Source organism: Oncorhynchus mykiss, chromosome 30 (genome assembly GCF_057628025.1).
Source record: "Oncorhynchus mykiss isolate SJ-2025 chromosome 30, ASM5762802v1, whole genome shotgun sequence".
Taxonomy (NCBI): Eukaryota; Metazoa; Chordata; class Actinopteri; order Salmoniformes; family Salmonidae; genus Oncorhynchus; species Oncorhynchus mykiss.
Genome location: NC_143051.1, coordinates 14,382,501 through 14,394,834, shown reverse-complemented (window position 1 = coordinate 14,394,834; position 12,334 = coordinate 14,382,501). Strand labels below are relative to the sequence as shown.

The following is a 12,334-nucleotide window of genomic DNA, read 5'->3' as shown; positions in this document are numbered from 1 at the left end:
CATCCTTGGGAGCAATTTCCAAACGCCTGAAGGTACCACGTTCATCTGTACAAACAATAGTACTGTCACGCCCTGGCCACAGAGAGGCTTTATTCTCTATTTTGGTTAGGCCAGGGTGTGACTAGGGTGGGCATTCTAGTTTCTTTATTTCTATGTTTTTGGCCGGGTGTGGTTCTCAATCAGAGGCAGCTGTCTATCGTTGTCTCTGATTGGGAATCATACTTAGGCAGCTTTTACCCACCTGTGTTTTGTGGGTAGTTGTTTTCTGTTTTGTATTTGCACCAGACAGAACTGTTTCATTTTGTTCCACGTTATTTTGTTTCAGTTTGAATAAATAATCATGAATACGTGAACTTTGGTTCTCTTCTTTCAACAGCCGTGACAAGTACGCAAGTATAAACACCATGGGACCACGCAGCTGTCATACCGCTCAGGAAGGAGACGCGGTCTGTCTCCTGGAGATGAACGTACTTTGGTGCGAAAAGTGCAAATCAATCCCAGAACAACAGCAAAGGACCCTGTGAAGATGCTGGAGGAAACGGGTACAAAAGTATCTATATCCAAAGTTAATCAAGTCTTCTATTGACATAACCTGAAAGGCTGCTCAGCAAGGAAGAAGCCACTGCTCCAAAACCATCATTAAAGAGCCAGACTACGGTTTGCAACTGCACATGGGGCCAAAGACTTTTTGGAGAAATGTCCTCTGGTCTGATGAAACAAAATAGAACTGCTTGGCCATAATGACCATCGTTATGTTAGGAGGAAAAAGGGGGAGGCTTGCAAGTCGAAGAACACCATCCCAACCGTGAAGCACGGGGGTGGCAGCATCATGTTGTGTGGGTGCTTTGCTGCAGGAGGGACTGGTGCACTTCATAAAATAGATGGCATCATGAGGAAGGAAAATGATGTCGCTATATTGAAGCATCATCTCAAGACATCAGACCAAGTTAAAGCTTGGTCGCAAATGGGTCTTTACAAACAATAGTACAATGACCCAAGCATACTTCCAAAGTGGCTTTTTTCCAAAATGGTTTAAGGACAACAAAGTCAAGGTATTGGAGTGGCCATCACATAACCCTGACCTCAATCCCATAGAACATTTGTGGGCAGAACTGAAAAAGCATGTGCGAGCAAGGAGGCCTATAAACCTAACTCTGTCAGGAGGAATGGTTCAAAATTCACCCAGCTTTTTGCGGGAAGCTTGTGGAAGGCTACTCGAAATGTTTGACCCAAGTTAAACAATTTCAAAGGCAATGCTACCAAATACTAATTGAGTGTATGTAAACTTCTGACCCACTGGGAATGTGATGAAAGAAATAGAAGCTGAAATAAATCATTATCTCTACTATTATTCTGACGTTTCACATTCTTAAAATAAAGTGGTGATCCTAACTAACCTACGACGGAATTTTTACTAGGATTAAATGTCAGGAATTGTGAAACACTGGGTTTGGCTAAGTTGTATGTAAACTTCTGACTTCAACTGTATGTTCTACTGTAAAAATATTTTTACTTAGTACCTCAACATTTTTAGTATCATGCAAGTCAAAATTTCAAATCTAAAAATATTGACTTGCATATCTCGAAATGTTGAGATAGTATAAACATTTTTATCGTTATTGGGGGTGGCGAGAATGGGCTTTCATATTTTGGTGAGCTCAATTCGCCGATTCTCTAAAGAGAAATCAAATAATTTACAAGATAAATCAAGTCATGAACTGTGTGGAATTGTATTTTTCGTTAAGCAAATATTAAAATCAAATGTATTTGTCACATGAGCCGAATAAAACAGGTGTAGACTTTACGGTGAAATTCTTACTTATAAGCCCTTAACGAACAACGCAGTTTTAAGAAAATAGAGTTAAGAAAATATTTACTAAATAAAATAATATAATAAATAAAATAAAAAAATAAGGGTGTTAATGCAAATAGTCCAGATGGCCATTTGATTAATATTTGGGGGTAGAAGCTGTTAAGGAGCCTTTTGGACCTAGACTTGTCGTTCCGGGACCGCTTACCGTGCGGTAGCAGAGAGAACTGTCTATAACTTGGGTGACTGGAGTCTTTGACAGTTTTTTGGACCTTCCTCTGAGTATAGTATATAGGTCCTGGATGGCAGGAAGCTTGGCCCCAGTGATGTACTGGGCTGTACGCACTACCCTCTGTAGCACCTCGGATGCTGAGCAGTTGCCATACCAGGTGGTGATGCAACCGGTCAGGATGCTCTCGATGGTGCAGCTGTAGAACTTTAGATAACCTAGTTCAGCACATAAACGTGGTAATCAACTACAATGACCATAATCCATTGTACCTGTTTTTTTTACGGCTCGTACAGAGATGGATATACTTTTACGTCTGGTATGTTAGGTTAGATACGCACAGACCACATAGACCGCATGATAGATTAATTTACACAACACAATAACGAGAGGGATAGAGATAGTTCGTGAAAGTATTGCCTTATCTACTTTGAAGAACTACTCAAGTGATGTCATCAGAAAGCGCTGCAGCATGCTTAGGCAGGCTAGCCTAGCTAAATAGGATGACTAAAGACAGTACAGTATGGGGAGCAGAGATAACATTGTCTGACTGGCTGGATGCTACTGCCTGAGCAGACATGAGATTATGACTTTAAGGAATGAAAAATACTAAAGTAATCAAATTTAAACTAAGTAATAAACACAACTGAAATATTTTATTTTAATAATTTTCTATTTTTCTATTGATTTCTACTCAATGTGGACCTGACAGAGACAATTGAATGTTCACTATTTCTGGCTTTAGAATTTCTATTAAAAAGCTCTAAAATAATTTTTATGTAATTATTTCGTAATGCATTTAAAGGGGAACTATGCCGAAATCGTGCCGACCCTTTCCAGGCTGCTAAAATTCTATTAGTTCACCTAATTTCAGTTTATGTGACAAAACAATCAAGTATAGAGTAAAGAATCATTGTACCATCTAAACCGTGGTGAATATATTTTACATAACCAAAAATATTGTACTTTCAGTTGTTTGAAACTGGTAAACAAAAAAACGAAAGTAAAAGATGCTAAACAAAATTTAAGAAAGGGAAGCATAGAAATAGTGAACAAAGAACAGCTCTACCAGTTTTTAGACTTGCTTGCCAACGACATTCATCACTTTTCAGTTATTAATATGTATATTATTACTTTTTAGTTTTTATTTCACTCAATGTTCATGCTGCTATGTTCATACAATGTTCATGCTGCCTATGGTCATCCCCCCCACCCCCTCAATGTTCATACTGCTGCTCCCCCTATGGTCATTCCCCCCCACCCCCTCAATGTTCATACTGCTGCTCCCCTTATGGTCATTCCACCCCACCCCCTCAATGTTCATACTGCTGCTCCCCCTATGGTCATCCCCCCCCCACCCCCTCAATGTTCATACTGCTGCTCCCCCTATGGTCATCCCCCCCACCCCCTCAATGTTCATACTGCTGCTCCCCCTATGGTCATCCCCCCCCCACCCCCTCAATGTTCATACTGCTGCTCCCCCTATGGTCATCCCCCCCACCCCCTCAATGTTCATACTGCTGCTCCCCCTATGGTCATCCCCCCCCCACCCCCTCAATGTTCATACTGCTGCTCCCCCTATGGTCATTCCCCCCCACCCCCTCAATGTTCATACTGCTGCTCCCCTTATGGTCATTCCACCCCACCCCCTCAATGTTCATACTGCTGCTCCCCTTATGGTCATTCCACCCCACCCCCTCAATGTTCATACTGCTGCTCCCCCTATGGTCATTCCCCCCCACCCCCTCAATGTTCATACTGCTGCTCCCCCTATGGTCATTCCCCCCCACCCCCTCAATGTTCATACTGCTGCTCCCCCTATGGTCATTCCACCCCACCCCCTCAATGTTCATACTGCTGCTCCCCCTATGGTCATTCCACCCCACCCCCTCAATGTTCATACTGCTGCTCCCCCTATGGTCATTCCACCCCACCCCCTGAATGTTCATACTGCTGCTCCCCCTATGGTCATTCCACCCCACCCCCTCAATGTTCATACTGCTGCTCCCCCTATGGTCATTCCACTCCACCCCCTCAATGTTCATACTGCTGCTCCCCTTATGGTCATTCCACCCCACCCCCTCAATTTCATACTGCTGCTCCCCTTATGGTCATTCCACCCCACCCCCTCAATGTTCATACTGCTGCTCCCCCTATGGTCATTCCACCCCACCCCCTCAATGTTCATACTGCTGCTCCCCCTATGGTCATTCCACCCCACCCCCTCGACAGTCTTTACTCTGACTCCACCACAATGAACATGTATTTATTCATCACTGTTACAGTTGTTATTATTATATAGTTCTATTTCTATAGTTTTTTATTTTACTAGTCCTGCATGTTGGAGCTCCAAGCCTAAGATTCTCACTGTACCCTGCAATCTCACTAGATGTACATGTGACTATTAAACAATCTGAATCTGAATCTTTCAATGAGAATGACAGCTCTATAACTGACATTTCTATGTGAATTTGATCGGTTGCCCAAAAAGTTACATATTGCATGTTTAATGTAATAAAATAAAAAAATAGAACCCAAAACCGAACCGACCTCAAAAAGCACTAATCGCTGAGCACTAGTGTTGGTGTGTGTATGTGTGTGTTGGTGTGTGTATGTGTGTGTTGGTGTGTGTATGTGTATGTGTGTGTTGGTGTGCAAGTGTCTTTGCTCCTCTAATGCCTTATCTGACTCCTCTGTCTGGTCCTTGGCCTCATTAAATGGGCCTTGAAATCTGTCGGCGACAATCCAGATAATCCAACCTACCCGGTAATAATCTATCCAACTCCACTGTAATCTGGGGTCACAGTCACTGGCCTAATAGACTAAATACACTGATCATGCCATCGGCCATAAACTGAAACTGCCCTGTCTTTCTCTTTTCCCTCTGTCTCTCGCTGAGTTGTTCTCTCCTCTCTCTCATTCTCTCTCTGTCTTTACCTCTCTCTCTCTCTCCATCTGTCTCTCCCTTTCTCTCTCTCTCTTTTTCTCTCTCCCTCCAGAACAACAGATTATAGCATTTCACATTTACTCAATGGTGTTAAGGTTAGTGCGTCATTGACACAACTCTGATGTGAGCCATGTGTTGGCTGTGTGGAATACAGCTGCCTGTGTGGCTGTGCTCCATATCACTATGTTTATGTAGGAGGGGTTGTGTAGATGTGTGTGTGTGATGGAACATCTGTGTGATTCAGTGTGTGTATGTATGTGCGTGTGTGTTACAGTGATGTCATAGTCCCTGACTGTCAGTGCTGGGAAAAGTACCCAATTGTCACACTTTAGTAAAAGTAAAGATACCTTAATAGAAAATGACATCCAGTAAAAAACAATTTAAGTAAAAATCTTAAAGTATTTGGTTTTAAATATACTTCAGTATCAAAAGTAAATGTAATTGTTAAAATATACTTATGTATCAAAAGTAAAAGTACAATTATTTCACATTCCTTGTATTATGCAAACCAGATTTTTTTTACGGATAGCCAAGGGCACACTCCAACACTCAGACATCATTTACAAAAGAAGCCTTTGTGTTTAGTGAATCCGCCAGATCAGAGGCAGTAGGGATGACCAGGGATGTTCTCTGTTTAGTGAGTCCGCCAGATCAGAGGCAGTAGGGATGACCAGGTATATTCTCTTGATAAGTGTGTGAATTGGACCATTTTCCTGTCCTGCTAACCATTCTAAATGTAACAAGTAATTTTGGGCGTCAGGGAAAATGTATGGAGTAAAAAGTACATTATATTGTTTGGGAATGTAGTGGAGTAAAAGTCAAAGTTGTCAAAAATATAAATAGTAAAGTATGTATACCATCCATAAAGTAGTACTTTAAAGTATTTGTACTTCGGTAGTTTCCACCACTGGTGACTGCAAGTGTCTGGTGTGTTGTTTCTGCGCATTGTAGTGTGCTTGTGTGTGTGTTCACATGCTTGCTTGGTCAGAGAACAGCCTGGAAAATGTGTGTTCCCTGTTCCTTGGGATGTTGACTGAAGTCACTGGTCAGTGGTTTATAACTCCCAGTTTAACGGTCGATTAACCATCGATCACTGGCCTGGTTGGTCAAGCTCTATGATTTAATGGACATTCTCCCCTCTCTCTAACCAACACACGCTCACAGACACACACACAAACAAACCCACACACAGACACACAAACACACATAGCTCACTCCTCTATTGCATTTAGGCTTATAATGGAGGAACATTAATCACTAAACATATGGATATAATTGATACCTTAGTCAATACGCTGATGCTTTCATTACTGTAACATCCCTCTAATGCTTTCACACACACACACACACACACACACACAAACACACACACACACACACACACACACACACACACACACACACACACACACACACACACACACACACACACACACACGTTATTCAAATCAAATCAAATGTATTTATATAGCCCTTCATACATCAGCTGATATCTCAAAGTGCTGTACAGAGACCCACCCTAAAACCCCAAACAGCAAGCAATGCAGGTATAGAAGCACGGTGGCTAGGAAAAACTCCCTAGAAAGGCCAAAACCTAGGAAGAAACCTAGAGAGGAACCAGGCTATGAGGGGTGGCCAGTCCTGTTCTGGCTGTGCCGGGTGGAGATTATAACAGAACATGGCCAATATGTTCAAATGTTCATAAATGACCAGCATGGTCAAATAACAATAATCACAGTAGTTGTCGAGGGTGCAGCAAGTTAGCACCTCAGGATTAATGTCAGCTGGCTTTTCATAGCCGATCATTAAGAGTATCTATACCACTCCTGCTGTCTCTAGAGATTTGAAAACAGCAGGTCTGGGACAGGTAGCACGTCCGGTGAACAGGTCAGGATTCCATAGCCGCAGGCAGAACAGTTGAAACTGGAGCAGCAGCACAGCCAGGTGGACTGGGGACAGCAGGGAGTCATCATGCCAGGTGGTCCTAGGGCTCAGGTCCTCCGAGAGAGAGAAAGAAAGAGAGAATTAGAGAGAGCATACTGGAGGCTGAGACAGGAGGGGTCAGGAGACATTGTGGCCCCATCCAATGATATCCCTGGACAGGGCCAAACAGGAAGGATATAACCCCACCCACTTTGCCAAAGCACAGCCCCCACACCACTAGAGGGATATCTTCAACCACCAACTTACCATCCTGAGACAAGGCTGAGTATAGCCCACAAAGATCTCCGCCACGGCACAACCCAAGGGGGGGGGGGGGGGGGGGCACCAACCCAGACAAGGCGCCGACCCAGACATATTGTTATGTATGTGGTTGTATTTGTGGTGACATTAAGGCTCCACACTGAACCTTTAATCTAAGGGTGAGATGGTAAAGACTTAATATAATTTATCCTAATCAGACTATTCTAATCTAGTACATGTAGCCTATAATAAATTGTTGAGTTAATCTGACCCTCTGGTGATTTGACCTGATCTAGCCATGCTTCAGGAGGTATCTAGAGGCCTATCTCTTTTTCTCTCTCTAGCCCTGGGTCAATGTTATTGCTCGTGCTTTGCAGAGTAGGACTATATGTGTCGTTGTGATATGAGTTTGAATTAAACCGGGTCTGCCTTAGCAAAGAAGGACTGGTTAGTGGTTCGTACCTACAGTGTTGCCTCAGTTGCGGTACTGTATACTATTAGGCTAGCTAGTATGGATATTCTAGTGATTCATTCATATATTATAAGCCTATGTGTGTGTCATTACATTTATCTATACATATATTAATAGGATAGGCCTACAACATACATACTCCTAACATTGTAGCTTAATAAGCCTGAATCCAACAACCAGGCTATTCATTCCTACCACCCATTATTTATTCCATGACATACAGCAAGTCGTTAGTGAGTCAACAACCTTGTTAATGCATTTTTGGAGAGGAATGCAAAGTCTTCCCCGCTGGAACATTTACATACATTCACAAAAGCAACAGGTAAACACATGACGTAAGGCCGTTGTCCCTCCCTCTTCTACCCCCACAGTCCCTCCTGCTCCCCCAGCTGCTGTTGTGTCCTGCCTGGCTGCCCGGTGTCTGCTACACTGCTCCCCGCTCTGCCCGCTCCTTCCCCGGACCCCGCCTCGCACCGCCCCGGCTACCGAACTCCCAGTGAATGCACTAGCCAGCAACCATGACAGGCATCGCCGCCGCGTCTTTCTTCTCCAACTCCTGCAGGTTCGGGGGTTGTGGGCTCCAGTTCGAGTCTCTGGCCGAGCTAATCGTCCACATCGAGGACAATCACATCGGTGAGTCACAGAGGGAGAGGAGAGGTTGCATAGCTAGCTAGGCTAATGCTAGGCTAGAAGAACACGGTTCCATTTCATTCCGCTATGCGGAATGCCTGCCTGTTACATTTTCCGACTCGGCTCGCTGCAAATAAATGTATTAGGTATCTTTGTGTCCAGAAGAAAAATGGGGAAACCAAGTTTTCCCTCGGATGAGTGTAGTTTTGTATTATTGTGTAGCTATTTATAAAGCTAACGTTATCATAGGTGGCTAAGCTAGCCGTGTCTAGCCAGGCAGAGGTTTTGCATTGGTCGCTGTGTTTACGTTTAGGCCCGTGTTGCAATGCAGCGGAGCACTGCTTGTGGATAAGAATAGGGGAATTTACTCTCGACCTTCTCCCCCCATGTGCACAGACGTTCTTACCTTGAAAATGTATTAAAAGGTAGGTGTAAATTATAGTTAATTGATTGGACTCAGTCACACCTAGATGACCAAATGCCGCTAGTTTAGTATAGTAGCCTACATATCAGGTATCTTTCTAGTTTAGTATAGTAGCCTACATATCAGGTATCTTTGCAAGTCAAAGTGGATCCAATTATTTTGTTGTCAACTAAAATGTTAAGATACTTGTGGCCGCAAAGTTCTTTGCGCTTTCTATATGTATTTTTGCCAGCAACAACGAAACGGTACAATGTTTGGTTAACTGTAGACTTGGTGTCTGAAAGTGGGCGTTGCAAAATAAGTGGGTGGATCAACAGGGATGGGGTGTAACATCAGCGCTCCATTATTGGTTAGACCAGCCATAGCCAGGTGCACCACATGTCAGTTTAATGTTTACATAGCAGGTTAGGAGAATGAGGGTAGGGTTAGGACAATTAACGTGGCAGGTTAGGAGAATGAGGATAAGGTTAGGACAATTAACATGGCAGGTTAGGAGAATGAGGGTAGGGTTAGGACAATTATTTGTGGCAGGTTAGGAGAATGAGGGTAGGGTTAGGACAATTAACGTGGCAGGTTAGGAGAATGAGGGTAGGGTTAGGCAAATAGTCCGGGTTAGGCTTAGCTAAAATGCTACAGCTGTCAACAATCAACTCATCGTGCAACCCAATAAGCCATGCAAAACGGTCTACAAGTGTCACCAGTCTGATCAGTGGGGTCAATGAGTTGACCCTACTGCTGCATCTCTACAATGACTGACTCATTAATAACACATCATCAGATCAATACTCTCATTAGATCTGTCCACCCAGCAAGGAGTGTGTGTGTGTTTCTATTTGTCTTTGGTTCTTCTCCTGCTGTTTCCCTGCAGCTTGTCTGCCATTCAATTGTTACCCAATCAGTAACTACAATACAGAAGAGGAGTATTCTCTGTACAGGCGAACACTCATTTAATTGCTGATATCCTGGTTGTCCACCAGGGGAGATTTGAGGATATCCTGGTTGTCCACCAGGGGAGATTTGAGGATATGCCCGGTTGTCCACCAGGGGAGATTTGAGGATATGCCCTGTTGTCCACCAGGGGAGATTTAATGATATGCCCTGTTGTCCACCAGGGGAGATTTGAGGATATGCCCTGTTGTCCACCAGGGGAGATTTGAGGATATGCCCTGTTGTCCACCAGGGGAGATTTGAGGATATGCCCTGTTGTCCACCAGGGGAGATTTGAGGATATGCCCTGTTGTCCACCAGGGGAGATTTGAGGATATGCCCTGTTGTCCACCAGGGGAGATTTGAGGATATGCCCTGTTGTCCACCAGGGGAGATTTGAGGATATGCCCTGTTGTCCACCAGGGGAGATTTGAGGATATGCCCTGTTGTCCACCAGGGGAGATTTGAGGATATGCCCTGTTGTCCACCAGGGGAGATTTGAGGATATGCCCTGTTGTCCACCAGGGGAGATTTAATGATATGCCCTGTTGTCCACCAGGGGAGATTGCTGATATGCCCTGTTGTCCACCAGGGGAGATTTAATGATATGCCCTGTTGTCCACCAGGGGAGATTGCTGATATGCCCTGTTGTCCACCAGGGGAGATTTGATGATATGCCCTGTTGTCCACCAGGGGAGATTTGAGGATATGCCCTGTTGTCCACTAGGGGAGATTTGATGATATGCCCTGTTGTCCACCAGGGGAGATTTGAGGATATGCCCTGTTGTCCACCAGGGGAGATTTGAGGATATGCCCTGTTGTCCACCAGGGGAGATTACTGATATGCCCTGTTGTCCACCAGGGGAGATTTGAGGATATGCCCTGTTGTCCACCAGGGGAGATTTGAGGATATGCCCTGTTGTCCACCAGGGGAGATTTGAGGATATGCCCTGTTGTCCACCAGGGGAGATTTGAGGATATGCCCTGTTGTCCACCAGGGGAGATTTGAGGATATGCCCTGTTGTCCACCAGGGGAGATTGCTGATATGCCCTGTTGTCCACCAGGGGAGATTGCTGATATGCCCTGTTGTCCACCAGGGGAGATTTGAGGATATGCCCTGTTGTCCACCAGGGGAGATTTGAGGATATGCCCTGTTGTCCACCAGGGGAGATTTGAGGATATGCCCTGTTGTCCACCAGGGGAGATTTGAGGATATGCCCTGTTGTCCACCAGGGGAGATTTGAGGATATGCCCTGTTGTCCACCAGGGGAGATTTGAGGATATGCCCTGTTGTCCACCAGGGGAGATTTGAGGATATGCCCTGTTGTCCACCAGGGGAGATTTAATGATATGCCCTGTTGTCCACCAGGGGAGATTGCTGATATGCCCGGTTCGGTTGTCCATCGGTGGAGATAATTGGCACTATGCATTCAGGCAGGTGGCGTTCTGCTGGCATCCACCAAACCCAGATTCGTCCGTCGGACTGCCAGATGGTAAAGCGTGGTTCATCACTCCAGAAAATGCGTTTCCACTGCTCCAGAGTCCAATGGTGGCGAACTTTACACCACTCCAGCCGACACTTGGCATTGCGCATGGTGATCTTAGGCTTGTGTGCGGCTGCTCGGCCATGGAAACCCACTTCATGAATCTCCCAACGAACAGTTCTTGTGCTGACGTTGCCTCCAGAGGCAGTTTGGAACACGGTAGTGAGTGTTGCAGCTGAGGACAGGTGATTTTTACTCACTTTATCACTGCGGTCCCGTTCTATTGAGCTTGTGTGGCCTACCACTTTGCGGCTGAGCCGTTTTGCTCCTAGACGTTTCCACTTCTTAATAACAGCACTTACACTTTACAGGGGCAGCTCTTGCAGGGCAGAAATTTGATGAACTGACTTGTTGGAAAGGTGGCATCCTATGACGGTGCCACGTTGAAAGTCATTGAGCTCTTTAGTTCGGGCCATTATACTGCCAATGTTTGTCTATGGAGATTGCATGGCTGTGTGTGTGATTTTTATACACCTGTCAGCAACAGGTGTGGCTGAAATGGACAAATCCAGCAATTTGAAGGTGTGTCCACATACTTTTGGGCATATAGTGTATATCATCCATGTCCTTTTTCAGCCACGACTCCAAGGAACATAGAATATTACAGTTCTTCAGGTCCCGTTGATAGGATAGTCTCGAACTGGAGCTTGTCCAGCTTGTTCTCTAGTGACTACTTTCACCAATAGAACAGAGGGTAGAGGAGGTTTATTTGCTCGCTAAAGTTGTCTCGTCAGGATGTCTGCCTCCTGTGCCGTCACTTACTCTTTCGAGTCCCGTCTGATGACGCGCGAGTGGAGGACAATCTCATTTCATACAGGTGCACTAGTTTCCATGTTTCATCTTCTCGCCGGTGCTCCTCCATTACCTTTGACCTTTTTTCCAAAACGAGGCGAGGAAAACCAATTGAGATTTTCCCCAGGACTCAGACACGTTCAGCTGCAGCAAGCAGGAAGTCCATATTTAGAGATACGGCGCTGCCCTCTAGAGTCAGAGAATCTAATAGTATGTTTTTCATCATCCGCTGTAACGACAGTACCATTGATAGAGTTTATTCAGTGGCATCATGCAAGGTTTTGTTGCAGTGTTTTGAAAAGGAACTCCATCAATATTAACGGTGCCTCCTCTAAAGAATTATTGCTTTCAAAGTGCCATCCCACCATAGTCAT

General features: G+C 44.7%; 1 protein-coding gene across 1 annotated transcript in view; it reads left to right on the top strand.

Annotated features, from left to right (window-relative positions):
• Positions 1-7,891: 7,891 nt before the first annotated feature.
• Positions 7,892-12,334, top strand: part of LOC110487971 (juxtaposed with another zinc finger protein 1) — a 37,094-nt gene continuing 32,651 nt past the window's right edge. Inside the window, exon 1 of the mRNA XM_036971551.2 lies at positions 7,892-8,275. Within this exon, the coding sequence (XP_036827446.1) occupies positions 8,161-8,275 (115 nt within the window). The 5' untranslated portion in view covers positions 7,892-8,160. The remainder of the gene's footprint in view (positions 8,276-12,334) is intronic.